Raw genomic sequence first — 23534 nt, forward strand, 5'->3', positions numbered from 1 at the left:
AGCTAAGCCGTCTTTAATGGAAAGCTGCAGTGACATCGTCCATGTTTGTGGGTGCTGGATGGCTCATCTCAGCTCTGCATCAGATTAGTGCTGATTAATCCCTAACCACTGAGAAAACACTTCTAGATGTCCCCAACTCACTGACCACCATCCCTAACCACTGACCACCATCCCTAACCACTTCTAGATGTCCCCAACTCACTGACCACCATCCCTAACCACTTCTAGATGTCCCCAACTCCCTGACCACCATCCCTAACCACTGACCACCATCCCTAACCACTTCTAGATGTCCCCAACTCACTGACCACCATCCCTAACCACTGACCACCATCCCTAACCACTTCTAGATGTCCCCAACTCACTGACCACCATCCCTAACCACTGACCACCATCCCTAACCACTTCTAGATGTCCCCAACTCACTGACCACCATCCCTAACCACTGACCACCATCCCTAACCACTGACCACCATCCCTAACCACTTCTAGATGTCCCCAACTCACTGACCACCATCCCTAACCACTTCTAGATGTCCCCAACTCCCTGACCACCATCCCTAACCACTGACCACCATCCCTAACCACTTCTAGATGTCCCCAACTCACTGACCACCATCCCTAACCACTGACCACCATCCCTAACCACTTCTAGATGTCCCCAACTCACTGACCACCATCCCTAACCACTTCTAGATGTCCCCAACTCACTGACCACCATCCCTAACCACTGACCACCATCCCTAACCACTTCTAGATGTCCCCAACTCACTGACCACCATCCCTAACCACTTCTAGATGTCCCCAACTCACTGACCACCATCCCTAACCACTTCTAGATGTCCCCAACTCCCTGACCACCATCCCTAACCACTGACCACCATCCCTAACCACTTCTAGATGTCCCCAACTCACTGACCACCATCCCTAACCACTTCTAGATGTCCCCAACTCACTGACCACCATCCCTAACCACTGACCACCATCCCTAACCACTTCTAGATGTCCCCAACTCCCTGACCTTCTATTATTTTGTATTATTTGTTTTGTCATTTAGCAGACGCTCTTATCCAGAGCGACTTACAGAAGCAATTCAGGTTAAGTGCCTTCCTCAAGGGCACATTGAAAGATTATTCACCTAGTCGGCTCTTGGAATCGAACGAGCAACCTTTCGGTTACGGGCAGAACGCTCGTAACTGCTAGACTTACCTTCCGCCTCACAGACCTCACAGTCCTTGGCTAAGTGTCACATACTAACGCTGTCCCGTGACATACTAACGCTGTCCCGTGACATACTAACGCTGTCCCGTGACATACTAACGCTGTCCCGTGACATACTAACGCTGTCCCGTGACATACTAACGCTGTCCCGTGACATACTAACGCTGTCCCGTGACATACTAACGCTGTCCCGTGACAAAACAATCCATATATAACTTATTCTAAGACAGAACTGAAGCGTTAGGAATACAATATGTTCATTGGAAATACTTTTATATTGTTAAATAATTGTATAAAAGGGAGACAGTTACTCAGAGTCCAGAGACAGTTACTCAGATGTTGACTAGACAGTAAGGTGAGAGAGGCGAGCATCTTTTACCTGCTTCCTGGCCTTGACGCGCTTGTAAGCAAAGTCCGGGAAGGGGGTGCAGGGGATGAAGCGGCCGACCCCGGAGATGGCGTGCAGGTTCCCATCCTCCAGCACCAGCTTCCCCTGGCAGATCACCACCGAGGGGGCACCACGGAGCTCCATGCCCTCAAACACATTGTACTCAGCAGCCTGGAATACACACAAGCATAGACATGACTACAGGCACACGTGCACACACAGAGTCAAACACACACAAAGTCAAACACATACAAACACACACAGAGACAACCACACACAAAGTCAAACACATACAAACACACACAGAGTCAAACCAACACAGCATCAAACACACACAGAGTCAAACACCCACAGTCAAACACATGGAGAGTCAAACACACAAAGTCAAACACACACAGAGTCAAACACCCACAGTCAAACACATGGAGAGTCAAACACACAAAGTCAAACACACACAGCATCAAACACACACAGTCAAACACACACACAGTCAAACACACAGTCAAACACACAGACAATCAAACACATCCAGAATCAAACACACGCAGAGTCAAACACACACAGAGTCAAACACACACGGAGTCAAACACATAGTCAAACACACAGTCAAACACATCCAGAATCAAACACACACAGAGTCAAACACACACAGAGTCAAACACACAGTCAAACACACAGTCAAACACACAGACAATCAAACACATCCAGAATCTAACACACGCAGAGTCAAACACACACAGAGTCAAACACACACACAGTCAAACACACAGTCAAACACACGCAGAGTCAAACACACAGAGTCAAACACACACAGAGTCAAACACACAGTCAAACACACAGTCAAACACACAGTCAAACACACGCAGAGTCAAACACACGCAGAGTCAAACACACACAGTCAAACACACACATTCAAACACATGGAGATTCAAACACACACAGCATTAAACACACACACAGTCAAACACACAGTCAAACACACACAGTCAAACACATGGAGAGTCAAACACACACACAGTCAAACACACGCACAGTCAAACACACGCAGAGTCAAACACACACAGCATCAAACACACACACAGTCAAACACACACAGCATCAAACACACACACAGTCAAACACACGCAGAGTCAAACACACACAGAGTCAAACACATAGTCAAACACACACAGTCAAACACATGGAGAGTCAAACACACACAGCATCAAACACACACACAGTCAAACACACAGTCAAACACACGCAGAGTCAAACACACGCAGAGTCAAACACACGCAGAGTCAAACACACGCAGAGTCAAACACACAGTCAAACACACGCAGTCAAATATACGCAGTCAAACACGTTATACATTAAACCTGAAATATGTCACTTTTGACCCCACCATATTCACATAAAATTGTGAGTTATATATCTATCATTCTCATTGAAAGAAGGCAAGTCTAAGAAGCAGCACACATTAGATATACAAAAGTATGTGGACACCCCTTCAAATTAGTGGATTCGGCTATTTCAGCCACACCTGTTTTTCATGGTTCGGGCTCGGCCCCTTAGTTCCAGTGAAGGGAAATCTTAACTCTACAGCATACAATGACATTCTAGACGATTCTGTGCTTCCAACTTTGTGGCATCAGTTTGGGCAAGGTCCTTTCCTGTTTCAGCATGACACTGCACAAAGCGAGGTCCATACAGAAAAGGTTTGTCGAGATCGGTGTGGAAGAACTTTACTGTCCTGCACAGAGCCCTGACCTCAACCTCATCGAACACCTTCGGGATGAATTGGAACGCTGACTGCGAGCCAGGCCTAATCGCCCAACATCAGTGCCCAACCTCACTAATACTCTTGTGGCTGAATGGAAGCAAGTCCCCAAAGCAATGTTCCAACATCTTCAGAAGCCTTCCCAGAAGAGTGGGACCAACTCCATATTAATGCCCATGGGTTTGGAATGAGATGCTCGGCGATCAGGTAATCTGGTGTATCGGTTCAATGTTTGTTTTAGTTTTGTACACTAGCTTCCAACAGCTGAAAATACAATATTTGTAGTTCTGGAAAATACTTTTCACAGCGGTTTAAATGGTACAATGATTCTCTACACTATACTTTCTTTTTTTGACACAAACTGAAATTAGGTGAACTATTATAATTTTAGCAACCAGGAAATGGCAGATTTCTGCATAGTGCATCTTTAACTGGATATTGTATGTCTTGGTCAGTGATGCTAGGCCAACAAAAGAGAGGAGAATGACAAATAACAAAATGACAAAAACAAAAACTCTAGATTTATCAAGCCTACTTTTCCCCATTGCACCCCAGTACAGTCTGTTATGCTGTCGTTACTTACTGTAGAGATTCACAAGCACTATCCAGTTATACAAACGATGAGCAGCTGCAGGAACTTTCAAGTGCTCAAAACTCTCTCTCAAGTGGAGGAAATTACAGTACAGCGATGCAGAAGCAACGCAACTATTTCCAGTTTTCTGCAGTCTGACAGTCACTCGTCTGACACAAATGGCGTCGGGGAGTTTACATGAGTTTACATCGGTGTGTCTTTGTGGACTCAGAAAGTCAAGTATGGAAAAAAGAAACAGTAAAGGGTGTCTGAAACACATGACCTCACGCACCAAAGACTGTCTGTGATTTACATTATGAGCTGACACACTAATTCAGATGAAGAGCCGGCTAATTCCACTAAAGTAGATCATATTTGGACATATTGCTCTTAAAACGGGTCTGATGAGAGGCCATTCTGTGTGTTGTAGTGAGACGTAAAGCTTTTTGAGGGAGAACTAAGTAGAGTCATGGGACACACAGGCCCAGTTTGGCTGTGGGGACAGAGGAAAAGAGGAGGCGGGTTGGCGGGCGGCTTGGTAGGCAGGCAGGCCGTCTCTGTAGAGATGAGACCATGGTTCTGCCTTAATTAACAACATGTGTGGGAAAAGATAAATAAATAACCCTCCTCCTCCACCTCCTCCAGTCGGCCTGTTTCTCATACGCCTCCATTTGGCATTAAAAGACAAACAGCTGCCATCGCACAGCTGGGGCTAATGATGCCAAGCATCACTCTCTCTCCTTCTCTCTCTCTCTCTTCAGCACTTTCTCTCCCTCTTTCTCTTGCACTCTCTCCTTCTCTATTTCTCTTGCACTGTCGTTTCTCTCTCTAACACATTCTATTCCTCTAGCACTCTCTCCCTCTCTACCACTTTATCTTTCTTTATCTCTAGGCCTCTCTCTCTCCCACTTTCTTCCTACTCTCTTTCACTCTCGCTGGTCGTCTCTGATCCATTCCCCCTCTCTCTACTCTCCTGCCACTTAACTCTCTTATTCTGTCTATCATTCTGTCTCTCTCTACATATTTTTTTGCAATCTGTTGCCCCCTCTCTTCTATGGTTTGTGTGTTCCTATGCACATGGCCCTGCTGTTTTTCCAGATTCAGGCCAGGACAGGACCAGAGGAGGCTGGTGGGAAGAGCTATGAGAAGACGGGCTCATTGTAAAGACTGGAATGGTATTAATGGAATGGTACAGCAAACATATGGAAACCACATGTTTAACTCCATTCCATTGATTCCATTCCAGGCATTACCATGAGCCAGTCCTCCTATAGCTTCTCCCACATATACAAAGCTAACCAGATCAAACATTTCAGATAAGGGGATACTTGTATTTACTACAGAGGGAGGGATACACAGATATAAGGTTGTAAAAGCACTGAACTACTGTGCCCAATAGATCACTGTATCCATCATTAACATGGACAGGAGCCCCTGTTCTTATGTTCTGTGTTCTTATGTGCTTGTTTTGTTGTCTGGGGCGGCTACAAGCAGGAAACGAGAAGGTGACATCATTATGTCAAAACCTTGGGTCTCCACGTATGGAAAAGTCATTGAAAACTTGTCCAATATTTTTCCAGCTCTTTCTTTCTCTCCCTCTCTTTGTCGTTCTATATCTCTCTCTGTGTTTCTGTCTTTCCACATCTCTTCATCGTACTATTCTGCTTTTCTCTGAGGCCTCTCTGTCTCTCTCTCTCCCTCGTTCTCTGCGCCTGCAGCAGGAAGTTCAGAAGGCTTGATTTCCTGAACGGACACTTCCTCTGTTTAACCCTGCACTATAGTGTACGCTCTGGGCTCCTGTGCGCAGGGAGTCTACAGGGACTTAATTTCCCTTCTGAGAAACTGAAAGGTCACTGGAACTTTATTCACCCTGAGCCTTTGACCTCTTACCGAGTTGTGCGTCTTGGCGGTGATGGTGCGGACAGCATCTGAGTCCCAAATGACCAGGTCAGCATCGGAGCCCACAGCTATCCGTCCCTTACGGGGGTACAGGTTTAGGATCTTGGCGGCGTTGGTGCTCGTCACAGCAACAAACATGTTCTCGTCCATCTTGCCAGTGGTCTGAGTGAGCAGGAAAAAAAGGTGACTTGTCAAAATGCTATAATGGTGAGGTGCTAAACAAAGAGGCTTTTACAGCTGACTGGTGGGTGAGGGGACTCTTGTAGTCAAGCGCAATAACACGCACGCGCACGCACGTACGCATGCACGCACACACAGACGCACGCACGCACACACACACACACACACACACACACACACACACACACACACACACACACACACACACACACACACACACACACACACACACACACACACACACACACACACCCTGTCAATGCTAGAGCTGAGACCGTGTGTTTTTTGTCTTAAGGCAGACCAGTGTGAATAATTCTGAGGCAAAGCTGCACCACAACTCTTCATTCATAACACAGCTATCAAGAAAACCTAAGTCTGAGTTCAAGAGCAAGAACAAGAATTAGGAGGAAAAAAGAGATACACACTGTTTTATTCTGTAAGCTGGGTGAACAGCTTGGGGGACAGACCCAGAGATAGACAGAGATCTATACTGTTTTAGTCTGTAAGCAGGGTGAACGGCTAGGAGGATAGATCCAGAGATATCACTAAACCAAACTACCAGGATGTATTAGGGAAGAGGAGAGAGGAGGAGCTGCAGTCAATTGTGGGGAATGTGCAGCATAAACTGGAGGAAGTGGAGTACTCAGAGTAGCTAAGAGGGTTCAGAGGGAGCAATGTAAAGACCCTTTGTTGTGGCCCCGCCCACCTTGACTCACAGCAAAAAGTTGACCTTTTCTTAAATAATGTTCTTGTTGTCTGCTTGTTTTACTCAATTACAAAACTATAAATAAGAAAAGTATGACATGTCTAAAGATTACTTTCAACATTGCCTGCTCCAGAGTGTTCTCACTACTTAGAAAAAACATAATATAGTAGGGATTCCCTCATGTCTCTTTTCATGAGCACCGTGAGTGAGTGCTAGTTAGCTACCAAACCTGAACATTAAGCTAGCCAAGACCAACAACACAAACAAACAGACTGTATAGCTACAAGTAGTGAGTGGACTAACAAACGGACTATACTAAACGAGTTAAATGTCTTGCCTGTGATGAAATGTTTCCACACACATGTAACCATCTTGGACACTAGGTCCCCACAATTTAAGTAGGACACAAAATCGGCAACAAAGTTGTCTCTTTTACACTGGGGGTCAAGGGGAAAGAATGTTTGTTTTCCCCAATTTGTGGGCGTGGTCGTGGGGAATTCATTATTATGACATGAATACCGACTCAGAGTATGCATCCTAAATAGCACCCTATTCCCTATATAGTACACTACTTTTGACCAGAGCCATATGGGCCCATGTCAAAGTTAGTGCGCTATAAGGGGAATAGAGTGCCATTTTGGACACAACCAAAGAAAGAGAGAGAGACATATGTCATGCAGACAGGTGTCCACCCATCCATCCTCACCACAGCCTTCTCCCAGATGAGGGACATCCTCTCCTCCACTCCGTTCACACCCTCAGGGATCTGAGTGAAGTCATCCTTCCCTATGGCCTTCTGGGCCACGCTGAAGGTGCAGTGGGCACTGCCAGTCACATTCAGGTCACCACTGGGAGGGAGGGAGAGAGAGAGAGAGAGAGAGAGAGAGAGAGAGAGAGAGAGTGAGAGAGAGACAGACAGAGGAGAGAGAGAGAGAGAGAGGAGAGAGACAGAGAAGAGAGAGAGAGAGAGAGAGACAGAGGAGAGAGAGAGAGAGAGGAGAGAGACAGAGAAGAGAGAGAGAGAGAGAGAGAGAGAGCGACAGAGAGTAACAACTTAGCCATGGCTTTGCAGCTGAAACATGATAGAACAGTAGTAAGAAATGTGTTGAGATGCAGTATGTTGTACATCGCACACAACAGTGGCTTTCAGCAGCAGATTCAATTATTAAACACTCTTCCACAGTACCTCTTCCACAGTACCTCTTCCACAGTACCTCTTCCACAGTACCTCTTCCACAGGTAACTGCTTCAGACCTGAAATAATTCCTTAACTTCATAGCTGTGATCTACGATCCCTTTAGGTGGCAGGGTAGCCAGGGTAGCCAAGTGAGGGTGGCAGGGTAGCCTAGTGGTTAGAGCGGTTGGACTATTAACCGGAAGGTTGCAAGTTCAAACCCCTGAGCTGACAAGGTACAAATCTGTCGTTCTGCCCCTGAACAGGCAGTTAACCCACTGTTCCTAGGCCGTCATTGAAAATAAGAATTTGTTCTTAACTGACTTGCCTAGTTAAATAAAGGTCAAATAAAAAAGGCACATGTGTCAAACTCATTCCGAGTGCCTGCAGGTTTTGCTCGTCCCTTGAACATGACTGATGAATTATGATAAGTAAGGAACTCCCCTCACCTGGTTGTCTAGGCTTCATTTAAGGGGAAAAAACTACAACCTACAGACGCTCAGCCCTCAAACTGGGAAATGTTTATTCCATACAGAAAAGCTGAAAAAGCTCACATACAGCTGGAATGGCTCAGACAACACAGCAGAGCTGCGACTAAAGTAGATCGATTACTCTGAGTCAAGTTCCAAGGTCTCCTATCACCTGTTATAGCTGTCTTCCCTTTCTTACAGAGCACTCTAACTTTCCTAACAGACAAACACACCAACTCGTGCAACCATATGTGTCTATTGATGTTTATAGTGTATATCGATGTGTATATTGATGTGTATACTGATGTGTATACTGATGTGTATACTGTATATTGATGTGTATAGTGTATATTGAAGTGTATAGTGTATATTGATGTGTATTTTGATGTCTATTGACATGTATACTGATGTGTATAGTGATGTATATATTGATGTGTATAGTGTATATTGATGTGTATAGTGTATATTGATGTGTATAGTGTATATTGATGTGTATAGTGTATATTGATGTGTATAGTGTATATTGAAGTGTATAGTGTATATTGATGTGTATTGATCTATTAAAGAGACTTTGGTCTCAGCATGACTCCCTGTCAAAATAAAGGTTGAATAAATAATAAATCCATCATGAGGTTAGAAGCGCCTCCAAAAGCCCATCAGTCTAACGTGTTTGATGCAGCGAGGACATGCTAGGTCAGTGGAGTGCTATACAGTCAAGAGGGGGAGCTCTTTACCTGGCCAGTAATGTGTTCAGGTAGTCTGGGGTGGTGGGGTCCGGGCTGAGGGGGGGTGATGTCACAAAGGAGGCAGCCTTGGCCCAGTTCTTGCTCCAATAGTGTGTCCCGTCAGTCCCAAGGCTGGCCGTGATTGGCTCGCCGAAAACAACGTTACCTAAGAAAAAGATGTTATCACCCAGGGTGAAACTACATTAAATCAACTCACCTCATGCTGCTAAAAATGTACTCACTCGTTAGCTTGCTAGGTTTATCCCGGGTCAATGCCAGTAGCAAATGTACAATGTCCAGTATCCTGGCACATTTTTTATTTGGTGCTGGCACTGACCCTGTAAACATGTATAGCTTTTACATTCTCCAGTTTTTTTCTTCCTTTCTTATTTCTCCTGGTTTAATTTTTTTTACATTTTGATATTGAATATTGCACTGTTGGGAAGGGCTTGCAATTTAAGCATTTCACTGTACTTGTGAATGTGACAAATAAAGCTTGAAACATAAGAACTAAAGGGAGAATCTAACGGAACTAAAAGGTCAGGTGATCCAGCAGTTTGTAGGAAAGATTGGATGGTCTCTTAACATTGCCTCATGTTTAACTTTCCTGTTGCTATTTGCAAGTCTCTTTCCCTCTCTGGGCTTTGACATGACAAATCGGATGTCAGCGCTGAGGAACGGGACCAGCCAGTGATGAAAACAAGGCCTCTTGGGAGCACCGAGTGACCCTTACATGCTTCCTACATGAGGACATGCATCTTTCCCTGCCTCTCTTTTTCTTCTCAGTTCAGAAAGTGTATATCTTTCTCTCCATCACGTAAAAGAGGCCTACTCCCTCTCCCTGCTCCGCCGTGGGCTCCTGATGAATGGCAGGGACAGGTTTTCTGACAGTTTGCTACGGTGAGCCCCGGGTGATAAATTAGAGATTCATCTCAAAACAGGCCTTCTTGTATCCGGTGTGTCTACCAGACCAGACCTATAGTGTAAATCTAGGGTGTGAACCAAGACACTAGGATCAGCACATAAGGGCATAGGTGCATTCCAATCCTCTTACAGAACAGAAGAGTTTAGGGGGCAGCAGCGAAGTTGCACTAAGAGGTGACAACTACCTCCAAGGGACATGCGGTTAAGGGCCGTTTTGAGATTAATCTCTAACTTATCACCCGTGGTAAGGACAGCTCTCGTGTTCTGATATGAAAGGTAGATTCTCTTCTTTCTATGCATTCATTGTGACTAACAAATATGTAAGTTAGGTGCCTTCTTGATACAGTAATTAAAGCCCAATCACAGCCACACTGGAAACCCGGGAACCTTTTTTCCTGGCCTGTGAGATGATGTCGGCAGCACTCTTGCTCATGACCCTGGTCACATACAGGGGGCAGTTGGTCTGGCTGGCAATGGTGATGGCGCGGAACACAGCCTCTGCCTCCAGCTAGGGAATCGACAGATAGACAGCAACACACACACACACACACGCAGACAGACAGACAGACAGACAGACAGACAGACAGGCAGACAAAGACAGACAGAACAATCAATTAGTCTCTGAACAGATTAAGCTAACCCTGGACTGGCAATGTCTACTACTGCCAGGTTACCTAGTGGTTAGAGCGTTGGGCCAGTGAATGAAAGGTTGTTGGATTAAATCCCAGAGCTGACAAATTAAAAATCAGTCATTCTGCCCCTGAGCAAGGCAGTTAACCCACTGTTCCCCGGGTGCCGAAGACGTGGATGTTGATTAAGGCAGTCCCCCGCACCTCTCTGATTCAGAGTGGTTGGGTTAAATGCAGAAGACACATTTCAGTTGAATGCATTCAGTTGTACAATTGACCACGTATCTCCACTTCAATCCATTTTGAATGGCTGTCAATCAGCACAATGAAATTAAGTTGATCCTCCTCTGCAAATTCCAATGTGCAAAAGCTGCCACACTCGACTTGGCCATTTCCATCAGTGTAGCGTTGCCGGGTTTGGCAGGTTCCTCACTGACATACAAATGACACATTGTTTACCTTATTTTCCAGGTCTTTAGCTAGCCCTGGCCACCACACATGGTTTTGTGCCAGGGCCTTCTTGCGGCACATTCCAGGATGACCCTCATGCAGGTCGTTGAGTAACCTCGCTTTTCTGTGGGTATGATTACTCTGCAACCCCAGAGTAGACAGCCTTTGTCAGCGGATAGCTGCAGTCTTCTGGTGAAGTATCCCTATAGCTCCTATCTTTCTACATAGCTTGGCCAGCCATGCAGTGTGAAATCCAACACTTTGAACAACACGGTGTCTCTCTTTGTCCCCATGGCAATGTCTGTGGCTTGAAGTGGTATGTCGTCCCACGCTGCAAAGTAGAAGACATTACCAGCCGTTTCCGGTGGCTCCATTCCGTCCAGTGGTAACCAGGATAATGCGTCAGCATTTAAGTGATCGGCTGAGCAGTGGTATTCAATGTCATAAAGGCTGATAGAACGGTGGCATTCTTGAGGTTGACAGAGTAGGCTGTCTTCGATCCGAAGATGGACAGGAATGGTTTGTGATCTGGAAATAAAAAGTAAATCTACGACCATAAAGATACTTGTCAAATTTCTTAACTCCAAAGATCAGAGCCAACCCTTATTTCTCTATCTGCTCCTAGTTTTTCTCACTAGAACTGAGGGTTCAGGAGGCAAATGCTATGGGTCTTTTAGTCCCCGTTCTCAAAAACATGTGAAATCACTGCTCCAACCCCTTACAACGAGGCATCACAAGAATAAGCGTCTCTTGGTGTCGTAGTGCACCAAACACTGACTGTCCAGTAACATCCGCTTACTTTTGTGGTAGACATCTTTGCTCTGTTTTTTCCATTGCCACTGTTTGTAGCAGCTCGTAGAAGGGCTTCAGTACGGCAGACTTGTTTGCCAGGAAACAGCCATAGTAGTTCAACAGGGCTAGAAAATATCTGGGTTATGTGATAATGTTAAGACATGCAGCCTCCAAAATGGCTGAGACTTTCTTTCCTGTGGCCTAGGTACTCCACGATGTAACTTGGTGATTATGTTCTCCCCCTCCAGTCTTTTCAGCTCTTTTTACACCTTTTCTCGTAAAGGAGTAAGGAACAGGGCGTGGCTTGTGAAACTTTGGGTTGGCCTCTGGTTTCATCTTGATGTCCGTTTTGAACTCCTAGATCAAGCTTAAACCCTCTTTGAAAACCTGATTGTGGTTCTCCAACACTTTGTTGAGGAACAGTGGCTTTTTTTCCCATTCACTTGGAAAATACTCTCCCAGTCTAACCGGATGTGTTTTAACCGGTTTCTCCATGGTACTGCTCATTAATTGCCTTTGGCGACCACTAGTGGTAGCTTTACGCATTGCATCGTGTACTGCACTGGTACTGTGAGTCTGCTGAGCAGTGGTATCGCATTTGTGTTTTCTCCAGTGGGATGTGTTCTAAAGCCTACATGCTCTCTGAGATGATGGTGACTGTAGTTCCTGTGCCTACTTGCATTTCAGCTGGTGTATTTTTCAGTTTCACTTCAAGAACAATTCCTTGAGTAGAGTCAGTCGCTCTGAACACTGAAAACAGTTCCATGTCATCATCTGCATTGTCTCCTGTCTCATTGCTTTCTGTGATTATCTTTGCTTCGTTGCTATTTTTAGCTTTCCTGCACACTTGCGCTACTAGTCCTAGTTCTGAGCACTCGTATCTACAGTCCTGAGAATTGTGTTTCTCTACACAACAGTAGCATTTTCGCTCGGTGCCCATTTCTCCCTACCACTTTTGCAAACGGGGGACATAAACAGCCATGCTTTCCCTCTCATTCTGATCACGTTGGTGTAAACATAATCTTTCCGCTATGATCAAAGGCTGCGGCCTATAGTGAGTGCTCAGTGCCTCGGTAACCTCATCATCAGTCTAACCTAACCTCAGTCTTTATCACTCGGTTTGTTATATCCTTCCTGTTTGGCCCTGTCCTGGGGTGTCCTCGGATGGGGCCACAGTGTCTCCTGACCCCTCCTGTCTCAGCCTCCAGTATTTATGCTGCAGTAGTTTATGTGTCGGGGGGCTAGGGTCAGTTTGTTATATCTGGAGTACTTCTCCTGTCCTATTCGGTGTCCTGTGTGAATCTAAGTGTGCGTTCTCTAATTCTCTCCTTCTCTCGTTCTTTCTCTCTCTCGGAGGACCTGAGCCCTAGGACCATGCCCCAGGACTACCTGACATGATGACTCCTTGCTGTCCCCAGTCCACCTGACCGTGCTGCTGCTCCAGTTTAAACTGTTCTGCCTTATTATTATTCGACCATGCTGGTCATTTATTAACATTTCAACATCTTGGCCATGTTCTGTTATAATCTCCACCCGGCACAGCCAGAAGAGGACTGGCCATCCCACATATGCTCTCTCTAATTCTCTCTTTCTTTCTCTCTCTCGGAGGACCTGAGCCCTAGGACCATGCCCCAGGAATACCTGACATGATGACTCCTTGCTGTCCCCAGTCCACCTGACTGTGCTGCTGCTCCAGTTTCAACTGTTCTGCCTTATTATTATTCAACCATGCTGGTCATTTATGAACATTTGAACATCTTGGCCATGTTCTGTTATAATCTCCACCCGGCACAGCCAGAAGAGGACTGGCCACCCCACATAGCCTGGTTCCTCTCTAGGTTTCTTCCTAGGTTTTGGCCTTTCTAGGGAGTTTTTCCTAGCCACCGTGCTTCTACACCTGCATTGCTTGCTGTTTGGGGTTTTAGGCTGGGTTTCTGTACAGCACTTTGAGATATCAGCTGATGTACGAAGGGCTATATAAATACATTTGATTTGGTTTGATTTGATTTTAGGGCCTACCAAGCTTTTCAACAATCCATAGGCCCTGCTACCAATGACTGACTTTCCTCTGCAATATCATTAGTCATCCAGAGTGCCAGTCACTCATCAAAATCCTCCTTTATATCGATAGACATGTGTCCAATGAGTGCCAAGATGATGTTAGGCTAGCTGGTTAGCCAAGACGTTGGTAGTTGGTGAAACTGAGAAAAAGTATTTATACCTCACTGGGTTCACATCAACACTTCTCGTCGCCACTGTAATATCCTGTGGTGTACTCTTGGTAAGGTTATGGCTATGACTTATGGCTGTGACTTATGGCTGTGACTTATGGCTGTGACTTATGGCTATGACTTATGGCTATGACAACCCATCCGGGGCCGTCCCGAGCATTCCACCCGGGGCCGTCCCGAGCACACCAACCGGGCATCCCGAGCAACCCATCCGGGGCCGTCCTGGGCACCACAACTGCAAAATTCAGCTGAGACACACACACACACACACACAGAGACACACACACAAACCCACAGAGAAAGAGAGAGAGAGAGAGAGAGAGAGTGAGAGAGAGAGAGAGAGAGAGAGAGAGAGAGAGAGATAGAGAGAGAGAGAGAGACACACACACACACACACACACACACAACCTTATTATGTAGAGAGCCTCACCTCCTCTGGCCTGCTCAGCACGTGTCCCTCTGGTCCAGTGATGCCCATCTCCAGCATGCGTGCCTGCTCCTGTGACAGACAGACAAAGGGACCATGTTCACACTAATTCACCCCCAACTCTGACAGACACACACACACACACACACGCACACATAAACACACGCAAACACGAACGCACACATAAACACACACCAGCACCCCAAAAAGAATGACAGAAAGTATTGAGCCCTGCATCAATAACACACTGCATTGAGAGATGCCCGGGCTGGGAGAGAGTGATGAGTGGTTAACTGTTGTAGGGCTGATATAGAGGTTTAGTTAGTGCTATTCACCCTCATATTCACCCTCACATTCACCCTCATATTCACCCTGGACAGCTTTGGGGTATCGTTGGGACATGATACTATGTTGTGGGTTAAAAGCTGGGGCCCAGACAGCAAGGAAGCCTCTTTACTGTCCTGCCAGACAGATCCCAGACACCCTAAGTCTCTGAGGGAGTCCAGACCAGCTATTAAGGCCCACCCAGCTCCCTCCCAGGACTCTACAGTCATAACACAGACTAACATAAACTGCATCCACACATTACTGTCAGTGTGACTCCTGCAATAGCCACCACTCACCCTTCCCTTCTGACATAGTCTACATGGGGGTCAGTTTAGTCTGGGGGAACAGCACAATGTATGGGGCTGGTTAAACTAGGGAGGAGAGAGGAGGAGGTGGGTGGTTGTTGTGACAGGTGAGTTACCTCGGCGATGATCTCTCCATTCTCAGCATGGACCTGCACAATGCCACCCATCTCTCCCAGGAAGGTAAAGATCTCATACAGCTGTAGAAACATGAATAGAACTTAGAACAAACATGATTAGAAATTAGAACAAACATGATTAGAACATAGTAGAAACACGACTAGAACATAGTAGAAACATGAATAGAACATAGTAATAACATGAATAGAACATAGTAATAACATGAATAGAACATAGTACAAACATGAATAGAACATAGTACAAACATGAATAGAACATAGTAAAACATGAATAGAACATAGTAAAACGTGAATAGAACATAGTAAAACATGAATAGAACATAGTAATAACATGAATAGAACATAGTAATAACATGAATAGAACATAGTAAAACATGAATAGAACATAGTAATAACATGAATAGAACATAGTAAAACATGAATAGAACATAGTAATAACATGAATAGAACATAGTAATAACATGAATAGAACATAGTAATAACATGAATAGAACATAGTAATAACATGATTAGAACATAGTAATAACATGAATAGAACATAGTACAAACATGAATAGAACACAGTAAGGTGAATGGTCACAGTCCACACACATCAAACTACAAATAGGAAACCACACTGCTATTATAAAACATGGCTAAATTAGTCTTGCATGGGCTGCTCCAGTTTAAACGAGTCTAGCATTACCACAGTGCCTCCATATAGGCCACATGATTTGCAGACATGGTCATTTTTTCCATTGATTACAGTTTGGCGGGACTGTGTTTCACATGCTGGCCAAGCAGAGCCGAGTAGGGCTCACCAACATTCTGTGTTGCTGTAGGCGAGCTAGCACACTGTACCTCACTGTTGCTCATCTGGTAGAAGTCCTTATAGGCCATGTAGACCTGGAAGGAGTTCACACCTGAGAGAGAGAGAGAGAGAGAGAGAGAGAGAGAGAGAAAGAGAGAGAGAGAGAGAGAGAGAGAGAGAGAGAGAGGGGGGGAGAGAGAGAGAGAAGTGGCACATGAATGAAACCAAAAACAGAGAAGAATACTGTGATGATTCCAGTTTATTAATTGAGCCAAACAGAAGATCCCTCATCAGGCTTCATTGAACGTGACTGGAACTTAGGGCCTGACTATCATTACCCAGGAGGCCTGTATTCTGCTCTCTGGACATTCTGTGGCTATGCTGGGGTGGCCAAAGGGACCTGTCCACTCTGTCCAGTGTCTGAGCTATCTAACTGGGCGTGAAACCATGGAGGGTCCCCCAGGGCACCACACCCTCCTGCAGATGGACAGTGGTGGTCAGTGGTGTTTGGGCCAGGGCCAGGTATGGGCCACAGGTCCTGTGAGCATACTGGACGCCTGTGGCTGTGGTTGGGGGACAGACAGATTAGGGGCCAGAGATAAGGAGGCAGAAGAAGACACCACCGCTGAATGAGTTTCCTAGCTGCTGCCAGCAGTAACCCTGCTCATCATCTTTAATTGGCCAGAGGAGTAGGTATAATGGCACTGTCTGTCTGCCTGACTGTATGTCTGTGTATGTGTCTGTCTGTCTGCCTACCTGCCTGTCTGCCTGTGTTTGTCTGCCTGTCTACAGTCGTGGCCAAACATTTTGAGAAGGACACAAATATTAATTTTCACAAAGCCTGCTGCCTCAGTTTGTATGATGGCAATTTGCATATATTCCAGAATGTTATGAAGAGTGATCAGATGAATTGCAATTAATGCAAAGTCCCTCTTTGCCATGTAAATGAACTGATTCCCCCCCAAAAACATTTCCACTGCATTTCAGCCCTGCCACAAAAGGACCAGCTGACATCATGTCAGTGATTCTCTCGTTAACACAGGTGTGAGTGTTGACGAGGACAAGGCTGGAGATCACTCTGTCATGCTGATTGAGTTTGAATAACAGACTGGAAGCTTCAAAAGGAGGGTGGTGCTTGAAATTATTGTTCTTCCTCTGTCAACCATGGTTGCCTGCAAGGAAACACGTGCCATCATCATTGCTTTGCACAAAAATGGCTTCACAAGCAAGGATATTGCTGCCAGTAAGATTGCACCTAAATCAACCATTTATCAGATCATCAAGAACTTCAAGGAGAGCCGTTCAATTGTTGTGAAGAAAGCTTCAGGGCGCCCAAGAAAGTCCAGCAAGCGCCAGGACCGTCTCCTAAAGTTGATTCAGCTGCGGGATCGGGGCACCACCAGTACAGAGCTTGCTCGGGAATGGCAGCAGGCAGGTGTGAGTGCATCTGCATGCACAGTGAGGCGAAAACTTTTAGAGGATGGTCTGGTGTCAAGAAGGGCAGCAAAGAAGCCGCTTCTCTCCAGGAAAAACATCAGGGACAGACTGATATTCTGAAAAAGGTATAGGGATTGGACTGCTGAGGACTGGGGTAAAGTCATTTTCTCTGATGAATCCCCTTTCCAATTGTTTGGGGCATCCGAAAAAAGCTTGTTCGGAGAAGACAAGGTGAGCGCTACTGTGTCATGCCAACAGTAAAGCATCCTGAGACCATTCACGTGTGGGGTTGCTTCTCAGCCAAGGGAGTGGGCTCTCTCACAATTTGGCCTAAGAACACAGCCATGAATAAAGAATGGTACCAACACATCCTCCGAGAGCAACTTCTCCCAACCATCCAGGAACAGTTTCGTGACAAACAATGCATTTTCCAGCATGATGGAGCACCTTGCCATAAGGCAAAAGTGATAACTAAGTGGCTCGGGGAACAAAACATCAATATTTTGTGTCCATGGCCAGGAAACTCCCCAGAGTTAATATATACATAATATGTGATTTGTGCATGTGGAAAAGTGCTATAGAAATCAAGTCCATTTGAATTTCCATTTAATGTCTGTCAGACCTTCCCCTTGCTGCTGTGAAGTTGGCAGTTACCTTTTTCCTTGAGCAGTGTGTCCACCTCCTGCTTGACACTGTCGCTCCAGTGGGTGATGTCCACATGGAGGGAGTAGTCACAGCAGGTCTTCTCATCGGCCCAGCTCCTCCACTGCTCAAAGGCCTCGATCAGACTGCTGCCTGGCTCCGGGATCACATGATCCACTACAGGGAGGGAGGCAGGGGGGAGGGAGAGAGGTAGGGAATGGAGGGGAGGGGGTGGACATAGAGAGAAAGGGATTAGGAAGAGAGGGAGAGAGAGAGAGGGAGAGAGAGAGAGAGAGGGAGGATGTTACTGTTTTATTTAACCCACAATGCCTGTGTCTCTGTGTCCTTTGCCAGTGGTTTTCAATACAATGTCACCTATCATTGGAAATGTCTGTATGTCTGAGTGTATGTTTGGGTTACATGGAACTCCCAGTTCATGTCACTGTTCGGCTAATCGAAAACAAACTCAAACTGATAAGAGATAAAGAGAACCCCCACCTCCTCTGATGTCTATAGTAGTCCTAGTCTCTGATGTAATAGGTCCGCCTGCTGCTCTGACCAGCTGACCACTTCCCGATCCAATTAAAGGCCGCCCAATCTCCTTAAATCCCTCTGTGCATGTTAATGCAATCTCGAGTCAACAGCAGCCAAGAAAAGCTCTGTTGTTTACTAGGGTTGACTCTCTGACCGAGGCTGTATGGCTTGTAACTCGGTGTCAAAGACGGGCAGGATGTTATTGCAGACGTTTGCAGACGTTATTGCATTTGCAGACGTTATTGCGGGTGTAGCGAAATGCTTGTGTTTCTAGCTCCAACAAGTCTTAGGCTGAATCGTGCTGGTTTACTGTATGTCTGTGGTGATTATATGATCTTAGTTAGCCCAACTAGCTAACGTTAGCTAACTTAACTAGCTTCTCCTGGTTTGATGCAGTCAAGACAGGTATTACATAATAATTTTTAATGATAAATAATCTAGCTATGGCAGCTATTAGTCTACCATAGCGCAAGTCAGCTTGGTTGGTTGGTTGCTGTCTCTCGTCTCTCCCTGTCTCCTCCATGCTCCCCATGTCACTCCCTCCGCCATGCTCCCATGTCACTCGACTCGCTCACAGTACATCTTTATCAGCTCCGGTTAATAAAGTATCTTAGAAATGACTTTTCTGCTGCTTCCCTCACTCGGATCGAATCTTACTGGGTCTGGATCTGAACAGGTCTATACGGAATGGGTCTAGTTGTCTTCGGATCGATTCGCAACCGTTCTCTATATTAATCAATTAATTAATGATATTGGGTCCAGGTGGAACAGCCACAGGTCCATTTCAAAACAGGAACTTTTGGACCCGTGAAGACCTCTATCACACACTGCTCGCCTATTTCTACGGGACTTGTGCTTCCCAGTGTAGGCTCCCCTTGCCGATCCTCGTTCTCCCACCCTCCTAGCGGCCCTTTGTGTGGTCCCCTTGACTGCTGCTCACATTGGCCCATTTAGGAACATTCTGCATTGTAGCCAGAGCCCCTCTCCTCCTCCTCTCTCTCTCTCTCTCTCTAGTGCTCTGACTTTCTTTTTGTCTTTCTTTCATCCTCAATGGATAAAGCCGCCACATGGCTGCCTGCCCACAATCTATTCTGTATTTTGTCTACAATCTCACACCGCCACAGCCAAGTAGTGTGGATTATAATCTTGTTTAGCTCATTTTCAACTGAGATCAGATAATACAGTAAAGCAGTACGATTCAGACTACGACTTACTCTACTAAAATTTTAAATTGCCCTAATGATTATGGATGCAATTGATATGGCAGTCTTTCTATGTCATGTGGGTAGTTAACTGTAACAACCATTCCTACGGGGCACCTGCTGTCTGTTATTGTGATACCTTCAGACCCCCCCACCCACCGCCCCCTAGTGAGAGACATGGGCTACAGGCCTCTCCAGGGCTCTGCTCTCTTCTCTCACCGATCATGGTGGTTCCCCCAGCCAGGGCAGCCTTGGTGCCCTGGGAGAAGTCGTCCACGGTGGTGGTCCCCCGGTAGGGCATCTGGAAGTGGGTGTGGTTGTCAATGCCCCCGGGGATCACCATCTTGCCGTTGGCCTCAATGGTCTTGATCCCACCTGGGACAATCAGGTTGTCTCCAATCTGCCTGGAGGTTTAGGCGGGAGAAGAGCCATGTCAGGGGGTATCATGGACTTGACACAATGCTGTAAATTCATGCTATGAATAGCTAAATAGCTGATGAATAAACCAAAATGAATACATTATCATATCATTAGAAATGTAGTTTTGCTCATGGCTGACTGGTGTACAGTAAAGTTAATCAAACTGAAATTTAGCGGTAACCCAGCATCATTTGGAAACTATCAATCCTTCCACATTAGATGAAAGTCATCAGAGCATGTCAAATAGCAGCTTGGAGGGTTGCAGACCGACAGACAGACAGACAGACAGACAGACAGGGAAAATGACAGCGTCTGTACTCCTGTGCCAGCCGCAGCGTGGTCGATGCTAGGCTAGCCTGGCCTGTGTAATTGGTATGCAGCTCTAACCTTCCTGCGGGTGCTTTTCCTATCAGAGCTCCTCTATGGGAGCACACAGGACAAAGAGCCTAATAGGCTGATCGAGTGGGAACAGGAATTGGGGAAAAAAAGAGTGACCTTCCAAGAGCAGGCAGGAATGCACCCACTTTGCCTCTTGTCTGGCCCTGCACACTATACACTACTGTGGACTGGAGTAGACTCTGACTGGATCTGACTGGATCTGTCTGGATCTGAATGGATCTGACACAATCTATCTGAATCTGACTAGATCTGACTTGATCTGTTTGGATCTTTGTGGATCTGACTGGATCTGTCTGGAACTGACTGGATCTGACTGGATCTGTCTGGAACTGACTGGATCTGACTGGATCTGTCTGGATCTGACTGGCTGACTGGATCTAGCTGGCTCTGACTGGATCTGTCTGGATCTGTCTGGCTCTGACTGGATCCGACTGGATCTGTCTGGATCTGTCTGAATCTGACTGGAACTGACTGGATCTGTCTTGATCTGTCTGGCACTTGAAATTACTGTGATATGTGGTTGTCTTGCCTACCTTAGTTGAATGCACTGACTAAGTTGATCTGGATAAGAGTGTCTGCTAAATGATCAAAACGTCAACGTCAACATCAATGCATGGGAGGACATGGTGGTCAAACATTCTCTTACTTAATGACGCCATCCTCCATGTAAATGTCGGCATAAAAGGACTGGTCATCATTAACGATCCTCCCGCCTTTGACCAGAAGCCTGTCGCTCTGGAGAGAGAGATCAAAAGAACGAGAGGGAAAAAGAGAGGGGTGGGGATGGGAGGGAGAGAATGTTACGAAGTCCAAAGCAATCTCATCAGTATTCCGGCTATTCTGGGGGACACTCTGTTTTGTGCTTCTTTTTTTTCAAGATGTGTTCTTGTGTTCTTGTTCTTGCAAGAGCCATTTGTTTGGAATGTCTGGCTGTCCCATCTACGCAAGAGAGGGCCAATGAGAATAGCCACTCACACAGATTACACAGTAACTACTGTACACAGTAACCTACATTGTACACACAGCTGGGTATATAGATGGTCCTAGCAGTCACATAGATGAGCTTGGACTAGATTGACTAGATAACGTAGCCTCTAAACAGGGCGTTGTCGTCTAGCGACTCAGCTGCTGCGCCAGCGACAGCCACTTGGCCACTAGCAAGACGTTTCTATGGTAATGCTTTGCTAGGAGCACTCAGAGAGGCTGGAGCGGCAGGCTGGCATGCCTGTTAAGGACACGCCTCACAGAGTACAGGGCATAACACTGAGCAACAGGGAATGGAGAAAGAGGGGAGGGGGGGTGCTGGAACTTTGACTTTAGTGTCCCAGTACATTGCCTGGGCAGGGCCTCTTCTCTGGACCGGTCAGACCACTAGATTCTACAACAAAACCAGGACATGGAGTGAGCTCAACCAAAGGCAAATGGCTCTTTTACCTTTTACTGTATGAATAATATATGTATGGTTGTCACGCCCTGACCTTAGAGAGCCTTTTTATGTCTCTATTTGGTTTGGTCAGGGTGTGATTTGGGTGGGCATTCTATGTTCTATATTTTTATGTTTTGTGTTTCTATGTTTTGGCTGGGTATGGTTCTCAATCAGGGACAGCTGTCTATCGTTGTCTCTGATTGGGAATCATACTTAGGCAGCAGGTTTTGCCACCTTAGGTTGTGGGATGTTGGTTTTGTTAGCTCTGTGTAGCCTTCAGAATGTGACGTTCTTTTGTTGTTTTGTTTGGAGTTCAGATTAAATAAAGTATCATGAACTTGTACCACGCTGCACATTGGCCCACTTCTTCCGACGAGCGTTACAGAACATCCCACCACCAAAGGACCAAGCAGCGTGGCCAGGAAGAGCAGGGATCCTGGGCCCGGGAGAAGAGAGAGTGGAGGACATCTTGGACATGGGAGCAGGTTATGGCAGGGGACAAGACCCTGCCATGGAAACAGGCGGAAGTAGTGAGGGAGGAACGACAACGATACCAGGAGTCACGGCAACGAAGCAAGCACGAGAGGCAGCCCCCCAATTTTTTGGGGTGGGGCACACGGGGAGATTGGTTATAGACCTGAGCCAACTCCCCGTGCTTACCGTGGGGAGCGTGGTACTGGTCAGGCATCGTGTTATGCGGTGGAGTGCACGGTGTCTCCAGTGCTCGTTCACAGCCCTGCATCGGCCGGGCTAGAGTGGGCATCCAGCCAGGACGGATGGTGCCGGCTCAGCACTCCTGGCCTCCAATGTGTCTCTACAGCCCAGGATATCCTGCGCCGGTTCTGCGCACTGTGTCTCCGGTGCGCCAGCACAGCCCAGTGCGTCCTGTGCTAGCGCCCTGCATTTGCCGGGCGGAACCATCTAGTCTATCGTTGTCTCTGATTGGGAATCATATTTAGGCAGAAGGTTTTGCCACCTTAGGTTGTGGGATGTTGGTTTTTGTTAGCTCTGTGTAGCCTTCAGAATGTGACATTTGTTGGTCTTTTGTTGTTTTGTTTGGTGTTCAGATTAAATAAAGTATCATGAACTTGTACCACGCTGCACCTTGGTCCACTTCTTCCGACTAGCGTTACAATGGTAGGTACCCATTATCACACTGTGTAAAATGCCTAGGTTCAGTTCACTGCCCTGTAAGGTAAACAGAATGGGAGCGTTCCGTAGTTTCTCGTCAGCACATGGTGTGGTGTGATTAGTGATTTACTGTCTTGGCTGTGGAGCCCGGCTGGCGCTTTTGTCAGTACAAACCCCACCCCTCTCTACTGGTTTAAATGAAGTATATACGTAGCCTTAGCGATGCATCCCTGGCATC

General features: G+C 46.3%; 1 protein-coding gene across 6 annotated transcripts in view; it reads right to left on the reverse strand.

The window, feature by feature from the left end:
* The window catches only part of LOC110533367 (dihydropyrimidinase-related protein 3), a 42809-nt gene that overhangs the window by 5653 nt on the left and 13622 nt on the right, over positions 1-23534 (reverse strand). For all 6 annotated transcript variants that reach the window (XR_016483573.1, XR_005053588.2, XM_036989718.2 and 3 more), the window contains exons 2-12: positions 21386-21474; positions 20140-20324; positions 18197-18361; positions 16156-16217; positions 15295-15375; positions 14550-14618; positions 10405-10525; positions 9103-9259; positions 7431-7572; positions 5830-6000; positions 1601-1780 (exon numbers count right to left, since the gene is read on the reverse strand). Coding sequence is in view for 4 of the 6 variants with exons in the window: in XM_036989718.2 (XP_036845613.2) it covers positions 1601-1780; positions 5830-6000; positions 7431-7572; positions 9103-9259; positions 10405-10525; positions 14550-14618; positions 15295-15375; positions 16156-16217; positions 18197-18361; positions 20140-20324; positions 21386-21474 (1422 nt within the window). In the remaining 2 variants the exon portion in view is untranslated. The remainder of the gene's footprint in view (positions 1-1600; positions 1781-5829; positions 6001-7430; positions 7573-9102; positions 9260-10404; positions 10526-14549; positions 14619-15294; positions 15376-16155; positions 16218-18196; positions 18362-20139; positions 20325-21385; positions 21475-23534) is intronic.

Source organism: Oncorhynchus mykiss, chromosome 10 (assembly GCF_057628025.1).
Source record: "Oncorhynchus mykiss isolate SJ-2025 chromosome 10, ASM5762802v1, whole genome shotgun sequence".
NCBI lineage: Eukaryota > Metazoa > Chordata > Actinopteri > Salmoniformes > Salmonidae > Oncorhynchus > Oncorhynchus mykiss.